At 37.3% G+C, this 20066-nt stretch overlaps 1 protein-coding gene and 1 long non-coding RNA gene across 9 annotated transcripts in view; both read left to right on the top strand.

Annotated features, from left to right (window-relative positions):
* LOC121496571 overlaps nt 1-4264 on the top strand; it is a 50342-nt gene extending 46078 nt beyond the window's left edge. Inside the window, exon 4 of the long non-coding RNA XR_005989270.1 lies at nt 4138-4264. This is a non-coding gene — a long non-coding RNA (uncharacterized LOC121496571). The remainder of the gene's footprint in view (nt 1-4137) is intronic.
* NEBL (nebulette) overlaps nt 1-20066 on the top strand; it is a 344404-nt gene that overhangs the window by 230176 nt on the left and 94162 nt on the right. For 5 of the 8 annotated variants that reach the window (XM_041764977.1, XM_041764978.1, XM_041764976.1 and 2 more), the window contains exons 1-4: nt 6193-6417; nt 6509-6580; nt 13380-13484; nt 15120-15230. The exons of 2 other annotated variants lie outside the window; for them this stretch is intronic. In XM_041764977.1, coding sequence (XP_041620911.1) covers nt 6337-6417; nt 6509-6580; nt 13380-13484; nt 15120-15230 — 369 coding nt within the window. In that variant the 5' untranslated portion in view covers nt 6193-6336. Of the gene's footprint in view, nt 1-6192; nt 6418-6508; nt 6581-13379; nt 13485-15119; nt 15233-20066 lie in introns of those variants that run through there. One more of the 8 variants, XM_041764980.1, reaches the window with a different exon arrangement.

Here is a 20066-nt window from a genome sequence, read left to right as displayed (position 1 = left end):
AGGGAATAGGGTAGGTGTAAAGGTGCTGTTTCCGCAGTTAATTGACCAGGAACTGTGTTGTTTGTAAAGGATTCATGGTTCAAACTGGTTTAAGCCTTTTTGTGTTAGGATAAGTGATTTCCATCCATTTACTTCATCAGCCTCTCCCCTGAGATCCCTCTTTGCTGGTCTCCTTGCTGCTCTGCTGCCCTCTTCTCTCTCCATTGTACATTGTATTCTCCAGTGACATTGAAGTTTTCCAACTCTTGTCTCTGGGTCTTTGCAAATGCTCTTTGGATGCATTCCCTAAACCCCATCACTTTGCCTAATTCTGGCTTAAATATCCTCTCTGGGGGGGATCTGCCCAATCCTTGGTTTCCACTAAATCTTCTTGTTATGAGCTCATGTAACTCCCCTACTTCCCTTTTAGGAACATTATTACTCTATCTCCAAAAAGGAGATAAAATTGTCTAGTTTTGTATGTGTTTATGTAAATTATTGTTCTAATGGCTGTTTGTTTTAATGTGCTCTGCAACCCCAAAGGCTTCCCTTCTTTTCCTAGAATTTAAGGATTTCCTTATCATTTCCACATTTTAATATATGATCCCCCCCCCCCCGAAACATGCCAAAAACAGCACTAGGAAATCATTTACTTCACTGTGTTTTCATAAAATTCATAAATCTTGTCCCTGCTTAGGACATGTTATGAATTAATTGGTAGAACATCTATCTCTGAAGAGTTAAAGAATTGCCAACAGTGATCAAGCCTGCACTCTCTCTGGCTCTTGATATGGTGTTGACAGCCAAGCAAAGAGCTTCTTCAATAAATCCACTCTCATATTCAAGTTTTTCCAGATGTGAGAAGTAATTAAGTCTTTGCATTTATTGAGGCCTTGTATACTTTTCAAGAGGGAACTGGCAGCTGTGGTGAATTAACTCTGCTCCAGTGCATGTGTATGTTGTGTGTGTGTGTGTGTGTGTTTGTGTGTGAATGTACATATATTCAAGCACACAGGTGGCATTTGCCAGTAGTCAAGCATGATCAGACCTGAGAACAAAATAAAACAAAAAGCTAATTTCAATAAACACCAAATTTTTTTTTTTACATTATAAACAAATTTTTATAGTTATATTTCACAGTTGAGAGCCGAGGGCTTTGTCCAGTGATATCTTCTCCCTTTCTGTTTTTGCCAAATGTTGAAGGAAAGCAATGAGGATAATTAAATCATTTGCATCTGTTAAGGGGTATTAAAAAAATGGTGAGATCACGATTCTCATAAAACAGAAAATGAACACATTTAAAAGATTTTAACTCATTAATGAATGAGGGCACCAGTAAGATGTTAAGACTGGTTCAAAGGTGAATTTGGAGAACACGCAGAAATGAGTAATAAATTGCTGAAATGAATTTAGAAATAAAGGCAAAAAGCTCTATTGACAAGACAGTAATCAATTACTTTTCCCCAGGATACAATTAATTTGCATTTGTATGGATAAAGCGTCATTAGCATTGTTATCAGTTTTTAGCATTTTATGGTCTTGTGAAGCAGTTCAAAGACAGCAAGAGGCCAAATTAGCCAGAAGGTAACACTAGATAACACAGGAGGTAATTTTTTTTCCAGTTTCAAAGTCTTCCGCAATTTTTCCTGAGACATCTCACACAAAATTCTAGGAAAGGGATACTTTTAGGGATAGCTAAGCTGTTTGTGCCTGGCCCTTTGGTTCTGGTTACAAGGCTTACAAAGGCCAGACCTTGGGCTTCTCCCTGGGGGAAGGCTTGTGGAAGTGACTATTAGCTTCATTGTTCTGCTGAACTTTATCTTTTGAGGTCTCAAGTAAGCAGTGAATTAAACCAAGGTCCTTCAGTTCACTGGATGCTTATGTTACTGTAGATTCTCAATGAGAACTGTCCTTGCCCCGCCCCAGTCAGTACATCTGGAAGAGTACTTTTGGTTTTGGCATCCCAACCACACCCAACTCAGAAATTGTGCCAAAAAATAATTTGCAGTTTCTTGTTCCTCTCCTCCAATACCAGTTTAGTCATATAGCTCCCACTTGTGAATAGGATCTCTATTTGTGAAAACAGGAATATGAATACAGAAAAACCATTCTTTTAAATCTTATTTTAATGGCATAATTAGTAATAGTGACAATAATTCAGGTTGCTTTGTATTCTTTTGATTTCTAATTAACAAACAGTAATGAAATGGCCATTAAAAAGGAGAAGATGGGCTTAATGAATGTAAATTGTAAAAATAGATTGGGCTAATATTAAGCAGAGCTCTTGTCTTTTATAAAGAAGACAAATTGCCCAAGAGAGCTTACATTTCTGGTTTGAAGAAACTATTTCATCCCCTCATCTACTAGTAAAGTTCTCTTTTGGACAGTTGCCAAATAATGAGGAACTATGTGAGGCAAAAGTAAAATGGCCAGGGGTTCAACTGAGAAACGAGAACCTTCTGGGAGATAGTCATAAAACAACAACAACAACAAAAACAAACCAAAAAAAACCCCAAAACCCCAGGCAACTGAAAATGAGTATAACTGAAAGACTGCCAAGACAGGCAAACAAGTCGGATGAACTAATTCCTCTCTCACCTAACCATTCTGGGGGAATATTTTGTAATAAGAACTGTTGAATTAACTTTTAAAGTGGAAAAATTCACTTTATCTCTGGAAGCTTTCCTCAACTCAGAACTGAATCTCCATCTATTTTGATTATTATGGATTTTCATTTGCAAGTCTCTCATCTCCATGTTGGCAAAAAGCACATGTTCTATCACTATCAAGAAAAGAGGAAGAAGGGCAGGTGGCTTAGCCTGTTAAGCGTCTGCCTTTGGCTCAAATCATGATACCGGGGTTTGAGCCCCGAAATGGGCTTCCTGCTCAGTGGGGAGTCTGCTTCTCCCTCTCCCTCTGCTACCCCCAACTCGGTGCACCCACGCTTGCTCTCAAACAAATAAAATCTTAAGAAAATAAAACTTCTGTATTGTAATAAGCAAGTTAGCCCTTATCTTTAGGCTGTTAGGTGGTATGAGACATATTTAAAAACATATTGATGGTATAGTGTCTTACCCTTTCAAATGAGAAGGCCATTTCATATCAAGTGCTTTTCCTGGAACTGTCTACCTTTGTTGGATAGTTGTAAAATCTTGTGTTTCTAAGCTTTGCTATTTTTTAAATGCTTTGCTTTTAATAACTTATGGCAATTTGGTTTTTCTCTTTAACTATGGAGAATAAGGGTGGAGAGAGATTTAAAATTTGCCTTAGAGGATGTGGGAGAGCCGTAGCTGGAAGTAGAGGGTCTTGCCATAAGTAATGGGATCCCCACATTGGTCCCATTCCATATGAGGGCATGGGTAGAGTGCTAACATATGAGGTAGACAACATACGTGAGGTACACAATAAGTAAGAGTCTGTAAGTATTAAGATACTCCCTTATTGGGGTGCCCCAAAGTGAAAATATATATTAAAATACAACATTTAACCTTAGGTTTAAAGGAAGAAAAAGAAGGTGGTAGGAAATTTTGAAACATGATAGGTATCCACGAAAAACTTTTGTCTTATTCCCCAAGTTGCATTTAGGAGCTACAGACAAGAGAGCTTTGCTGTGATAATGTACAAGGCTTAAAGTGTTTTAAAGAAAACTTTACGTGAATTTTATATTATACTTATAAGTGAGAGGGAAAAAAGATACATTCAATCAAAAGAAATATAATGTATGCAGTTTGCCAAACAATCCATTAACGAGTCCATCCAGCACATCTTGAATGTTTTTTTTTTTTAATTTATTTCTTGTCTTAGCACAGAGTATGCTTTACTCACCATTACCTCCCAGCACCAAGCTTAGTGCCTGACAAAGCAACACTTATTTGAATGAATGAACATAAAGCTCTGGTTAAGTTTTGGTCTCGGTATTCCATTGAGTAACTTTGTGAATGAGACAAATAATTAATTTCTCTTGATCTTAATTTTGTCTTCAATTTTGTCCTCTGTAAGAGAGGGCTTTTAGTAAGATTGATTTCTTAAGGCTCCCTCTGGCTTTAAAATTCTGACTGTAATATCCACAAATGAAAAATTTGTGTTTACGTTACATATGGTGTTTGATTTTGCTTTCAGAACTTCTGTGCATAATCTCAACAGGTTATTTTCTTCCAGCACAGTGGAAAGTCAATAAGAACTTATTGCATAATGGGAAATGAGAAAAAGCGACCATTGAAGTCCACTGAAGACAATTCACCAGGGGAATAGATGTCACCGTGAGCGACACAAGTCATCTTAAGTAGCTTTGGTGAGATTTTTCTCCCCACGCTTCTAGAAGTTTGCTAGAAAACCTTATAGAAATTCCTCTTCCCTTCTTCCAAATGAAGATAATATAATAGATCTTCTATAGAATATTAGAACAGTCTTTTGGCAAAAGAGTTGAGGGAAACAGAATTCACACATTCTGCTCCTTTATGGAACAAATATAACGTACAGAGAATTTTCTTGTAGAGTTCTCTACACAGCTATGTTTAAAATAACATAGTTGTTATTTTAAAAGTAAATAAATTCTTTTTGGCATTTTGCTAGTAAGCAGAGTATGGGATGCCATTAAGTTAGCCTGAATCATTTCATGAAAAGACCGACAACTGTTTTAGAATACAACAGTTTTTCAGAGTAGGATAATGTTTCCCTAAGTAATAATTCACAGAAGAATGTTAATTTTCTGGAGCATTAGATATCATTAAAAAATGGTAGGAAGGTAAATAGGTAGATTAGATCAGATTAGGTGAATAGGATTTCATGTTTCAGAAATGTTGGATTAAGAAAACCTAAATAGTTTTCTTGGTTGTGAGTCTTCTTGGAGCTTCTGATTTGTCATTAGGTGGTGTGGATCTCTAAGTGATAGGAGTTGAGATGAACATACAGGCTTTTCCAAATACATTTTGCTTAAGAAACCCCCTTTCCTCTCTAGAGTATTCTGTGGAACTGTAGCCTCATGGAAAACAATTTGAGGAATAATCTATACATAATGAAAAAAAAATCTATACATAATGATTGTTTAGAATATTTTTTGGTCAGATTTTTAGTTTAGGCAAGGCTGAAACAATTAGGAAGAAAATTTAAAACTAGATATGATATCAAGAGAAAGTTGCACTATTCTTGGCTACTTAGAATAATGTATTTGGAATAAAGTTGTATTTTATAATTAGTTTCATTGTTTACCATGGGGTGTTTTTTTATGTCTCACACCGATGTTATGATTTTGTGAAAATTAATTTACCCTAGGTTGGAGTAACCAAACTGGTAAATTGTGAATTTTATAGAGCCTTATTATTGCCTAAATTGACAATTAAGGATTTTTTTGAGAAATGTATTTTTAATTATATAACTGATGACACATACTACATTATCAGTATTGTTATAATTTATTTTTCCAAGCATGTAGTACACATTGAGGAATATATGAAGAGTAAATATTTTATAGTATAAAACCCAGAAAACTTGTGTAAAAATGGACACAATGGGCAGAACTGGAAGAGCATGATTATTATTATTTTTTGAAACAATGATGTTTCTAGAATTCTTAAATGATATATCAACCTATGTTAACTGCAACTTCTTATGTTTAATGATATTTACAATTAAAATAATACAATAGCAATATAAGGTTAATGGTCATAATTAACTCAGAATTGATTCTTTAAAGTGGTTCAAAGGACTTTTCATAGTAAATTACTAGCCTTTAATCAGCTAATTTAAAGTTAGTACTTTTTAGAATGTGAGAAGTATGTGTTTTTCTCATAAAAAATTTAACTTAGGTTAACGAAATGAGCTTGAATGATCTGGATTCACTATATAAAATCAGAGATATGTCTGATGTTCCAGCACAAACTTTATTTAGACGGAGTTGAGAAATCTTTGAGATAACAGGCTTTGGACTATGCTATCTTGAGTGTTGTAGCGGAGTCATTTTCCCACCATCTTTAAGTCTCCTTTAAACTGTGTTATGAATGAATTAAATTAGTGAAATATAAATACATGGTCTCTTTTGGATTTCTTACCCAGTTTAGAGAATGTTGACTTTAAAAGGTCACAAAATCGAATTTTGCCTGTGAGAGTGGTATTTCCACTTGGAGGCTAGCCCTGGCTGACCTCTGCAATCCTGTCCATCCACTCACACATAGTTGTGATAAGAGGGTGAAGTGTGAGCTAAATAGAGACGAGGCCTGGGCAAGGTCATTTCTGCCAGAACACCAGAGGCTCCAAGATCTCAAGGGTGCTATAGTACAGAGAAAGGTACTGTACTCGTGAAATTAAGAAAAAAAAAGAAAGAAAAAGAAAAGAAAAAAACCCTCTCCATAAAGAGTAAAAATGAGGGTCCCTGTGTTTGAGGATGTAAAAGATGAAACTGAAGAGGGAAAAACAGAGGAAGAAGAAGATGAAGAAGACATGGTAAGTGGGAATGGGCCAGCTGAAGAAGGGTATTTGTTCCTCTAAGTTGATCACTGGAAAAAATGTTTCCTTTCCTTTCTTTTCTGGACAGATATTCTTTAAGCCTGTTATTGAAGACCTAAGGATGGAATTGGCCAGAAAATGCACCAGACTCATTAGTGATGTAAGTGGGCTTAAGTAATTTTTGTCTGATTTGTGCACTGTGTATGTGGCACTATCATGTCATAGAATCATCTAGTTGGGGAGAAAACCCTGCAGTCATCTGTTAAAACACAATTATTTTCCAGATCATGGAACTAAGTCCAGACACTTTCATGGATTTCCTCAAGGTCACCAATCAGAGAATTTCTGTAGGAAGAGGTCTCCAAATTCTTAATCCAGAGTGCTATCCCTTATGAATTTCACTCTAGCGTAAAATCGTAAAACATTGAAATTTCAGAGTGCATTCCATGTGTGAACTGCAAAGCCTTTTAAAATTTGTTTGGTGGTGTAATTTGTTACAGGAGGATCTCTGTCTAAACCAATGGTTTTTTTAAAAAAAACATTTTGGGGGATCCCTGGGTGGCGCAGTGGTTTGGTGCCTGCCTTTGGCCCAGGGCGTGATCCTGGAGACCCGGGATCGAATCCCACATCGGGCTCCCGGTGCATGGAGCCTGCTTCTCCCTCTGCCTATGTCTCTGCCTCTCTCTCTGTCTCTCTCTGTGACTATCATAAATAAATAAAAAATTTAAAAAAAATAAAAAAAATAAAAAAAACATTTTGGGTTTTTTTTTTGAGGACTCTGATGAATGCAGTAGTTTTTGAAACCAGGAAAAAAAAATATGTATATATATGTATATGTAAATATGTATATACACACACACACATATACATAACATGTATTGACAATTTTGGATTCATTAGTTACTGAACTACATAGTATGAACCCTGAACTAGATGATGATATTATTAGCAAAAAAGAGCATTTTTCTCCTCTTTCTTTTCATTAACTGGGATCAGTTTATATCATATCTCCAAGGAATCCTAGAATTGTGGAATTATGTGTGTGTGTGTGTATTTATATATATATGTATATATATTAGTAATTATGTACTGATAAACCAGTAAATATGTAAACTAGAATTCTAGAAAGTTTTAGATACTCCTCATTAAAACAATTGTGAGAGAATTGCTGGTGCAGAGGAGAGATGACTCCTGAAAAGTGAATCAGGCCTGGGTCTGGAAAGAAGGGAACACAACACTGGCCATTTCTGTTGTAGTTAATGAGCAAAGCATCAGAAAACTTTGCCAATGTTTGTTTCTCAAAGGAGGTCAATCGGGAAAGTGGGATAGTGTGTTGGCATGTTCCCTGAAGTCAACCTACCTGCGTTGATTTAACAGTAACGTTGGGGCAAGTTATATAACAGGACTGGCCTTGGTTCCTCTATTACAGTATCATTAAGTAATGGAAATGTATCCGAAAGGTTTGGTAAGTATCTTGCCTGGGTCACACGTTAAGCAGTGGGGAGGATTGAACACAAAGCTCTCTCTCAGCCTTATCCATTCTGCTGTGTTTGCTCTTATCGTAGATTTCCCTGCAAAGTTTATCTTAGCCTTACTATTGTCGATTACACTAATATTGGTAATAGGAATGCTACCATTTAAAACCTGAAGTTTCATAACTCCAGAGATAGTACCTCTTCCAGTGCTGTTATGTTTTTTATTAAAGGGTAATTGTGGATGAGCTAAATTATATAAACCATTGGAACCAAAGTGGCAACTTCAGTGAGTAGATGATTTTGTTGGAGTTGTTTTGGATAAGATTATTTTGCAGTGACTTAAAAGGTTATTTTGCAGTGCAGTTGGTAAAACCAACCTCATGGTGAGAGGCGTGGCCTTTACCATTTGCAAAAGCCAAAGCCGTGTTATTTCTCTTCCATGTAGGAAAAATCAAATATGTGGGAGTAATTTCTGTTTTTTATAGATTTCTGCTGCATGGAATGTCTGTACTACTTAAATATTTAGATCGCAGACTGTGGCCTGATTTATATCTGTGTACATGTTCACATTTTGTTTCAAAATAGAATTCCATACTTTTTAAGATACTGGTTTAATTTTTGAAGTTTGTATATTTACCAGTGAAGAGGCTGAACAAGTAATTCTTTTGTTTCTAAAACAAAACTGAAAAGAGGAGTTTGTACAGTCATTTTAAAAACAAATTTTAATTTACACTTTCTGGAAGGATTTTATGTAGTGGACCAAATGGAAGTTTTAGTTTTTAGAAGTTTGGTTGAAAAGGAAGGTATTTATTAAGTACTAACTGCTTTATTCACTGTCAGTGTCATCAGTTTTTTTATATGGAGCCCATGAATTTAACAGTTGAAGTTCTCGTGGCTGTTATGTTGTCTGCATTGCCGATGGTTGTCTAAGATGTGTATTGGAGTTGCATTGGTCACGGAGCTAAAACAGATACGAAAATGGACAAGTGGTCACAAAGAGTTAGTTTGGGAGTTCCAGTTGAGGTCCTCTCCTGCTACTGACAGTGCCCCTTGGTCAGTGCCCACATTTCATTTAGCCCAGGGGCCCTTGCCCTGGTCTCAGACTTAAAGACAAACCGTCAAGTCTGTTTGTTTTGTTTTCCAATCCCTTGTATTCCAGAGGAGCATCTGTGCGTTTACCTGAGCCTTTCTGTCTGTTGGGTGGCAATGTGTTTTAGCCCATGTCCCCAAGTGAATGTGGTGCATCGTTTGCCTGTCTGCACCTTGAAGCCCTGAGAAGCGGCCTTGTATTCTGTTCACTGAACCACACAGCTGGTGAGCCACACACCTGGGGTTTGAAACAACATCTGCCTGACTCCCTGGCCATCATCATGTGGTTCCTCTCCTGCCGTGTGCCAGGCACCCCATGTATATGACTGTACTGTACAAACTTACATGGGAATGGTCTAGAGATGAGTCCAGGGACTTAGAGTTCTCCGTAGAAAAAAAACATATGTTTTTTCAGGTCAGGTGGCTTCACTTTGGGAAATCAGTGTGAGGTATTTTTCGTTCCACCTGATTTCTGCCTTTCACTTGGCCTTGCCTGTATTGTGGGGTTTCCCTCTGCATAACTCACTTCCCAAAATTAAAAGACACCTGGTCCTCTAGGACCGCCTCTTTTATTTTTCTGTTAACCACGTAATGCCTTTTATTTCCCCAGATATTCTCTCTCTGTCTCTCTCACTGGGCTTCTTGGTCAACTACCTAATAAATTCCTTGAATAAGTCAAACCCATCAACTATATCGAGCCATCAGTATCGTGGATCTAGTGGCCTCTTGTCAGGTGGTTATAAAAAGTATTAGGTTAAGGGGGATATTTTTGTATGTTTCTTGTAAATTAGGCATCAAGAGTTTCTGCAGAGTGAGTTTGGCCACATCTGCATGAGGTCTGTGACGTGGTGTTTTAGTTCAAACCTTTTGAGGGTGTTCACTCACATGGCAGCAGGAAGAACGCTTTTCAGGCAAATGAACATTGTTTGTGGTGGGTAAATCCTTCTGGTGCTAAAAGCATTAGATTCCATGGCTATCCCTCCAGAGAGAGCTCTGATTGTGTTAAGAGAACCTGGGTCAGCAGCCTTGGCTATGAGTGCCCCCTGCCCTGTTAGCACATGGTGATGGGGCTGCAGTTCTTTCTTCCAGGGTTCAATGCATTGAGCCAATATGGCTCCATTTGAGAAAAAAACTTTTGATACTTTTGGTTAAGAGTGCCTGTAAAAGGAGGGGCCCCTGGGAGTCTCAGTTAAGTGTCTGACTTTGGCTCTGGTCATGATCTCAGTGTCCTGGGGTCAAGCTCTGCGTCAGGCTCTCCCCTCAGTGGGAAGTCTGCTGGTTTCTCTCCCTCTCCTTCTGCCCCTCCCCACTCAAGTAAATAAAATATTTCAAAAAATAAAGAGTGCCTGTAAAAGGAAATATCCTCAGACATTTCTATATCTGTCATCTAAGTTCAGCCATTAGTTAATATCAATGAAAGAGAGAGATTACTATGAGAGGAAGCACCTCTAAACTGATTTGACTCTAATTGTAGTTAAGGCATAGTTGGGATTAACAAGTGTGGTCAGAGGGATCCCTGGGTGGCGCAGCGGTTTGGCGCTTGCCTTTGGCCCAGGGCGCGATCCTGGAGACCCGGGATCGAATCCCACATCAGGCTCCCGGTGCATGGAGCCTGCTTCTCCCTCTGCCTATGTCTCTGCCTCTCTCTCTCTCTCTCTCTCTCTCTCTGACTATCATAAATAAATAAAAATTAAAAAAAAATTAAAAAAAAACTTTAAAAAAAACAAGTGTGGTCAGAGCAGAAGGTAAATATTTGGGATATCTTACTGATTATTAAGTCATCAACTGTGCCTACCCCCCCCCCTTTTTTTCCAATTAGAAAGTGACATGGATAGTATCTCAGTAATGAGTTCAGATGGCCACAAGTGACAGGAAAAACCTAGCATAGAGGCTTAATATATAGGTGGGATTTTTTGTTTTCACATCATGAAACATGGAGGTAAGGGATCCAGTTTTGATGCAGTGCATGTTCTCCGTCAGGTTTCTTTCCTTCTGTTTTGTCATCATTAGTATGGTGACTTACAGCCTTGAGATGACCTCACTGCAGCTGTATCCCTGTGACTGCAGAATAGAAAAAGGTGAAAGGGCAAAGTATACAAGGCTCTGCCAGCAGGGTTCTCCCCTTCATACCAGAAACCAGGAACACTGCTGGGAAGACTTCTGCAAATGTCCTGTGGCCAGAGCTGGGCACCAGAGGAGGCCAATGGTTGGCCAAGGGGAAGGAGAACACCATACCTGACTTAGAGCAATTCATCCTCTGGGGTTGGGGCAGGGGCCTGGCTACTCTCATAAATAACATTCAGGTTCTGTTCTTAGGAAAGAAGCAGATGGCATAGGCAGTCTATCCAAGAAATATGACCGTGGCTGTGTTAGCAAGTGGCTTATTTAGTGATTTTATTTCACCTAGGATTTTGTGTCCTTCATCCATGTAATTTCTAGCCATCTATCCTTTTCTATTATCCTGGTATAGGAAGGCTAACAAGATGTGGCATTCTTTATACAAAAATTTAAGATCATTTGCTTATTGCCACTCATGTTGTAATATCCATTGGAAATATAATAGGAGTGACAATAAGCAAATAATATGTGTGTGTGTGTGTATCTTTTAAATAAAGACCGAAGAAATGACTGGAGATGCCACTTACGACTGAATTATTTGCCTGCACAGTGAAGGAAGTAAATACTTCACCCTTATCCTGTGCTCTCGTCCTGAACATTCTGCTCAGGTCAGAGCTTATCGGGGGCTCTGTGGCCAAGCACATACCACTGCAGTCAAGAATGTGACTGCCAGGGGAAGAAGATAGTGGCAAAAGATAAAAATAATGAGCCAAACTTAAGCCTAATGATAGGTTATTTTCTCTCACACTTAATTATATAACGGGGATACTTTTTTTCTCCTTATGATCAAAATAGCCTACTATTTATCATACTGCCATTAACGGTTTAATTACTAGTGACTGAGGAGGGTGATTTGCAGAGCCCTAAAATTATGGCTAATCTCCGAGAAGAAAAAAAAGTAATTTAGTGCTCAGATAAGATAAATATGTTCCAATGTTGATTTCATGAATAAAGCAAATGTTTAATGTGGTAGGCGTCTAATACCTAAGAGTCACAGCAGTGAGATACAGTATTTTGCAGTAACTTTGCTTAGTTATGTTCATATCTGGTTATACCTCAGGTTGAATTATGCCCCTCAAATCAGGTTTACATGTAGTAAAATCTCTATGTAATGTTAGTATGCAACATCGATGTTAGTCGTGTCCTTTAAGAATCAGGTACATAGTCAACTAAACTTCACTTTTAGGTTATAATTAGGGAGACCATGTAATTTATCATCTGAACTGGGACATTTTTTTCAGCATAAGTATTTACAGTGTTGGGTACATAAACATGACTTTATTACAGGGTCATATAACTTTTAGCAAATTACCTTCATCCTCCCAACTAGTCATAAATTTTGCCTCACCAGTTTTCAGATTGGGTGGCAATTTCATGTGAGTGGGATTATATTTTAGGGCTTTGTCCATGGTTCCTGACTGCAGCTCAATGTGTTCATGCAGGGTCTCCCCCAGAGTAACAGTTCTGGCCTCTCCTCAAGGGGAAAGGAGTGACTCCTTTTACTCCTGAGTTTGAGAGAAGAAATGAACATGCTCAGCTAGGGTTCTCTGGACTTCTCTTGTGCATCTGCCCACCCATTGCATTCTGGAATGATCTTCTCCACCACATGGCAAGTTTCTGAGACAGAGTTTGCCCTTGTTGGGGGAGGGGAGGCAGATGGGGAGGCCTCTGGGGAGGTGCTCATAAATTGGGTACGTTTGACTTGAGCAGAATTAATTAGTAAAGGAAGCTCATCGTGGGTACAGTTTGAGCCCCTTCCTCTAATCCATCATTAATAGGTAGTGTTGCTAACAGTCATCGCTACCTGTTTGATTTCTGCTTCTACTTCTTAGTTGGTTCCATCTGTCCTGATGACTACTTGTCTTAAACCTAGAGGTAGGCAGCTATGTTTCTGTTTGATTGTAGGCTTACCTATTGAGTCAGTGGCTTGAAATAACAACACACTAGGACACTTGTCAAGTGAAATGAAAGTGTTTAATAATTACGCTGAGCAAGCTGGGCAGACAGGACTTATAGTCAATGTGCATCCACCACACATGATCCTTGATGATAACAGGACTCTTATCTGAAGAACAGTCTTGTGTGTGTGTGTGTCTCATCACCTTTGTGGTTTTGTGCTAAATATCCATTTATTTAATTTGGCTGCTACTGAGCATTGTACCTCGCTTGAGTATTTACTTCAGAAAACAAGACTTTGAGTAACACTTCTGCTCAAAAAGGGAGCATTAAAATTGTTTTTCTTCTTTCTCATCTTATGTAAATTATTCTCTCTTTTAGATTCATTATAAAGAAGAGTATAAAAAGTCTAAGGACAAGTGTACATTTGTGACCGACACTCCCATGCTAAACCATGTAAAACATATTGGTGCTTTTATTTCTGAGGTAAGACATCAAAACATGCCAAATGGTTTGCATTTTCATTTCCTATTTTCATTTCCTGTGCATTAAAATTACAGAATAATATTTTTGAGAGTGCCACTGAGTATTGGTACTATCTACACAATTATGTAATTATGTGCGCAATGTCAACTGTATGGTTGATATATTTTATTACATATGTCTATATTTTGACTCCAAGTCTTCCATATTTCTATAGGATTACTCTTGAAAAGATATATTTTATTTGATAAGTAGAATGTACTGGAAAAATAGTTTTAGAAGTTCCATTATTTTACTTCCTAATAAGTATATTAGACATAAATTGTTGAATATCATTTTGAAAATAAGTAAAATTTACCAGCTGATTCTATAAAATGTGATATCTTTGGTAAGTAATTTTAAATCAATTTAAACTACTTTTGAGTAGGATCAGTTCAACAGAGACACTTATTATGAAACCACAGAGAAATGCACTCCATTCATTTTCTAGCTGAAAAATCTTATAGTCTCCATCTAAGAGCATTTGAAACTGAAGATTATGCTGCATTGTAAAGCATCATGTTAACAGCGCTTTCTGTGAGGAGGTATTTCTATAGTCTGTGGCTAGATCACGTAGATAAGATAAATTTGAAAAAAAAAAAAAACGGATGAGTGAAACAGTATTGTAAGTGACTGACCTCTAGTGTTGCATAAGTTACGTTGGAAAAAGATCAACATGATATTCTCAGGATTACTTCCAGACATGAAAACATTTCGAGGGAAACTGGCAAATTTTCTCTTACTGAGTACCCACATCTAAAGAGTTGTGAGAACACAAGGTTCACACAGGGTCTACGCTCGATAAATCCGCACTCAAATCTAGTTGGGAGTGGGAGTAATATTAGAGTATGGATAAATGTACTTTGGTTGGTTTGTGTTAGCTTTTATTGCTCCTGTGCAAAGACTTTTTTGATGTTCTTCATTCCTAATTGATTCTTTTTCCTGAAGGAGTTAACTGCAGAGCAAAGAAAGGAAGAAAAAAGTAACACAATCTATTGTGTTACTTTGAACCTAATATCCCTAAGAGAAATGGTGAAAGAGCGTTTCTCTTTATTAGTAATGAATTTTGGGGATCACTTCGAGACAGTGCAGATTGGAGGTGAGAAGGCACAAAAAGAGCAAAAAGATACCCTCGCCCCCTGCGCGACCCCACAACCGCTGCAGTCAGTCGTGGTAGAAGGAGGTTAAAAAGATTTGAATACAGGAGCGCTGTCCTTGCATTCAGGTTCTAGGCAGTACATTCTAACAACTTGTATTTTCTGGAACAACTCAAATGTCTCGTTTTTCTCAGATTTTTCTTTGCTGATCAAACAGCCAAAACTCTCAATATATACAAACAGATTTTCTTTTAAAAATGTGCATAGGTTATAGAAGAGTAGTCATTATTTTCTTGAGTGTCTCATTTAAAGCTTTTTATGTAATAAATTGGATTTATCTCTCTTCAGAATATGTTCTTCAGTCCAGTATCTAAGGTTAAAATGGTCTTCAGGTTTTTAAATTAATTCTGTTTCTGAAGAAAGTTTTCTTTTATTCTCTTTCAATATTTATAGTAAAAAAAAAAGTAATGCTTATTAATTTTTTTCCTTCCCCCCCCCCCAGGCAAAATACAAAGGCACCATTAAGGCGAACCTCTCCAATTCTCTTTATAAGCAGATGCCAGCTACAATTGATAGTGTCTTCGCAAGAGAAGTTATGCAGCTTCAGAGTGAGGTGTGGGTTTCCTAAATTATTATATAATTATATATATAAATATGACTTAATATAATTAGCATCTTAAAATATATTAATATATAAAAATATATTTAAACATAGTGAAAAGGTTGTTTACCTTGGGTATTACATATTGAATGAAAATTGGAAGCAGCTGATTCATGTGCTCTTGATAGTCACTGGTGGATCCCAGAAAATGAAAAGGAGAGGTAAATTTGCTAGTCACGTGATGCTGTTTTTCCTAATCCCATTCACAACTATTGATAGAACAAATTTGAATCTTACTAAGACTTAGGTTAAAATCTGACAGAAGATAGTAAACCCGTCTCTGAAATAGCATGTGATCTCTAAGTGGTGAATGTTCCAGTAGCTTCTCCAAAGTCCCATAAGGAGTTAATAGTTAAATTCCGGACCTGCAGGTCTGTGCTTTCTTAGTGAGGCAAGGGGTTCCTGAATTTCTTTTTCTGTGGATTATGGTTTTCATTTCCAGTATCTCAGGTGAAGTGGCCATTTTAGTGATTGCAAGTTGCAGGCGAATTTAAGAAGTGTCATCCTCTAAACTCATTTTGAATCCAGAAGAGTAATTTCCCCCTTTTGTACACTAGGCAGAAAAATACTTAGTACATTTAATTTGTTGGATTTCTTAAAACAGAATTTCAAAGTAGGCTATTTTACCTCTTTCTCACTCATTGTTTTGTTTTCTTCATAGCAGTTTTTCTTTTTCTTTCTTTTTTTTTTAAGATTTTATTTATGTATTCATGAGAGACACACAGAGAGAGAAGCAGGCTCCCCTCAGGGATCCCAAGGTGGGGCTCCATCCTGGGACTCTGGGATCACACCCTGGGCGGGAGGCAGACACTCAACCACTGAGCCACCCAGGCGTCCTGGCTTTTTTCTAACTTTATGAATCTGTTACTTGACCCCCTCAGAGCAGGGACCTCCTATGTCTTGTTCTTTGCTCACCCCTCACCCCCCGAGCTTAGTACAATCCTCAGCACACAGGGTAAATACTTGTAAAATAGATTTTGTTGTATTTGTTGATTCCCTTTATAAAGAAATGTTTCCTTAAAAAAAAAAAAAAAAAAAAAAAAAAAAAAAAGAAATGTTTCCTTTACATAGTTTGTATCCCTCATGCTACATTTTAGGTTAAAAATAATAGTGAACACATAGAAATGTTTACTGTGTGTCAGGTGCTATTCTATGCACTTCATATACATTTATATCATTTAATCCCCTTAACTACTCTGTGATATAGCCCCATTTTGGAGATGTGGAAACTGAAGCACAGAGGAGTTAAGTAACTTGCCTGGGATCACACAGCCGATAACATGGCAGATCCCCCACATGAACACGTATAGTCTGGCTTCAGAGTGTGGGTTCTTGATCACACATTGTATTACCTCTTTCTTATCATTTCCACCACTCTTTTTCTTATTAAACAAGTTTACCTCTTCCTTCAGACTCTTCAATTTTAAGTAGAGGATACCTAGGTAATTTTAAAATTGTCTGAAAATAAAGTGCTCTTGAAAAAGACTGAGTGTCGTTTTCCTTAGCAGAACATCTTTAAGTACTTTATTATTACAAATGTAAACATCTGCTGTGTACTCAACTTGGCAGTAAGCTAATCTCAGCTGTGCAACATGAGGCTAAAAATACATAATATCAGGATTTTGCATGGCTGACCATGACTAATATGTCCCCCCCCCCATGTTTTTCCTCCCAACATCTAGTCCCTAGCCACTTGCTGATAATATATGGACTACTTTATAAAGCAAATATGTACAACACAACACTTGATATGTGACAAACAATTGTGCAAGAAAGAAAGAATAGTCTCTTCTTATTTTTATGCTTGGAAAGGTAACATTGTCAGGTATCTACATCCTCTTTGCTGTGAAAATGCACATGTTTTCTTACCTTTTTATGGTAGAAACAGAACTGTAGTACACAAACATGTGCAGCGCAGGTCTTAGTGTGAAAGATAATCCACACTGTATGTTGTGAAATCTATCTTTTTCCCCCCAGAATAAGTTGTCACTTATGTTGTTAACATGTGTTATGCTACAGTAGATTATGCCCTGTGGGGAAGACAGGTGTGTGCTCCCCACACTGCCCACTGTCCTAATTAGTCACTGAACTTGTTAGTAAGGAAACACCTGCATCCTGAATAAAGTATCTATTTCAATAGAATAATATAATAACATTTCAATGCAGTGTAATAACATTTCTTGAGGTTTGTGTAAATCAGTTTTATTGTGGCTAAATTGCAGTTCTCAGAGCTTACCTGGTAATAATACTAGCAAGAAAGTAAAAGTATTTGACAGTGTCTGAGAAAATTAAACAACTAACCTTTTACTCTGTCCAAATAGTATCAGATTTGTGGTAATCTAAATTAGAGTAGTATACAAATTGTGGAATTTCATGGTGTTCTGGGTTCTACTGAAAAGTCTCCTTTTTTTTTTTTTTTTTTTAAATTTATTTATGATAGTCACAGAGAGAGAGAGAGGCAGAGACACAGGCAGAGGGAGAAGCAGGCTCCATGCACCGGGAGCCCGATGTGGGATTCGATCCAGGGTCTCCAGGATCGCGCCCTGGGCCAAAGGCAGGCGCCAAACCGCTGCGCCACCCAGGGATCCCCTGAAAAGTCTCCTAAACTGAGGACATTGGATCAAAATGCTATGTTAAAGTCAGTTTGTAAACATTCTCAGATGCTTATATCCAAACTAGAATGATAATGCAAAGTGAGCTAGATTAATGCTCCTTGAAGAAAATGACTGAAGGGAAGTCATTTTAAAAAAAGAGAACAATATGGAGATTTTAGGATGCCATTGTGTGAGATATCCCCATTAAAATTTTTATAAATAAAGACCACAAAGAAAATTTCTGAAAATGGTTGGACCATGCCATGAAATGATGAGATCCTTCTTACCAGGGCTATTTCAGGCAGAGGCTAAATATTCTCTTATCACAGAAGTAATACCGGCTACTTAAGCGTCTGAATTCAGGAGATGTTTGACAGCTTAGGTTTTTATCCGTAGTGGCTCCAGGGTCCTGCTTCAGGAGCTCCAGAGGTGTCTATGCTCTGGTTATATATATATGTGTTTATATAGTAGTTATAAAATATCTGTGGTTATATATGTGTCTATACAGTAGTTATAAAATATCCTGAAGTTAGAAATGTATATATAGATCTTATGCATATATATGACATAAAAATATACTTTGCTATCAAATATACAAGATGAATATATTTATTACTTTCATACACATTTATATGTAAGTATATAAGACTATTGCAAGTGTCCATCACTAGTTAGGTGTCCAGTACCAAAGTGACCTTGATTCTCAAGGTATGAAGAAAACAGTGTTAATACAGGCAAATGCTACAAAATAATGACAAATCCTAAGAAATCAAATTTATCAGAAAATTTATTAGCTTGACACAATTTTCCATTAGCTATTTTAAGGATGAAAATTAATATGATAAATTAAAGTTCAGCTGCCTCCAATTTGATGTAATCTTAATTCTAAAGTGGTGCTTCGTTGCAGCTATAAATGAAATGACTTTTAATGCTGCAAGTAGAAAATTACATAGCCTTTTAAAGAAAGAGTGCTTTTTTAATTGTGCTTGATGACTCACCATTTCTATGATAGCCCAATAAATGATCAGCTGCATTGGTTATGTTTATGAAGTCACAAGTCATACAAAAGAACCCAGGCACCCAGTAAAAAGGAGCTAGGTATATGCTATTTCCTTTTATTTAAAAGAAGGAACAAATCTGATAAAGGTCTCTTCTTGGCTTAATAGACCTAGTCACTCATTAAACTCCTCCTCCTTTTCCCCAAAATTATAATATAGAATCTAATGGAACTGACATAATGATTTTTGCCGACTTAAATGGAGGTCCTTAATGGGTTTCCTGTTTAACATAACTAATTGGTGAAAATGTAAAGATATGTTCATGAGAATTAGATATCCTGATGGATAAATCAATGGACAGACTAACAAGATAAGTGATCCTGGAATAACGTGGGGGTACTGCATGTCAGTCCTTATAACCAACTAGACATGCAGGATTGGGTGTGAGAACAGAGCTGAGCAGAACTGAACAAGGCTTAAGGGCACTAGGTGATAGAAATCTCAACATAGCTATCAAAAGGAAAACACTATGATCTGTGGATGCATGACTAATAGCATATAGCACATGAGAGATCATAACCCAGACTAAATTGGACAGTTCTAATTAGGAGAGGTCAGACCATATCTGGAACATTCTGGACATCTTAAGAAAGAGTGAAGATTAATTGGAAATTGTGCAGAGGGGGGCATTTAGGGGTACAGGGGTTCAGGACCTTACTGTCTGGAGGAATGGGAGTCATTGACAGCTGTGCTCCCACGTCTGAATTTCCATCTGGTGAACTAGATAGACTCTTCCTACCTGGCCACCTGGGCCAGATTGGGGCTTCATTAAGGGGTGAGCTTTGTGTCACAGCTTTCACAATTTAGAGACTATGACCCCCCAATGTGAGTTCCTCGCAGTTTCAGCAAACATTTTCAAGAAGAACTTGGTGGGGGAGCCAGAGAGGGGATTTAAATATTGATAGTTGTAAGAGATGCCTTTCTTTCTTTATGGTAAGATTTGATTATTTTATTTTTAAAAATTAGTTTTGTAAATATCCCTTTAATCCTCTAGGCAAGTATATTATCTAAGTTAAATGAATGGTTAATACTGTTTATTAAAACCCATGAGGGGTTTAAGTTCATGAAAATATTTAATAAACTCATTTATTCATTCATTCACTAAACATTTATTGCATTTCTACTCTCTGTCATTC

The sequence above is a fragment of the Vulpes lagopus genome, chromosome 8, assembly GCF_018345385.1.
Source record: "Vulpes lagopus strain Blue_001 chromosome 8, ASM1834538v1, whole genome shotgun sequence".
NCBI lineage: Eukaryota > Metazoa > Chordata > Mammalia > Carnivora > Canidae > Vulpes > Vulpes lagopus.
Note: the sequence above shows the minus strand (reverse complement) of the source record. Positions and strands in the feature narration are given on the sequence as shown.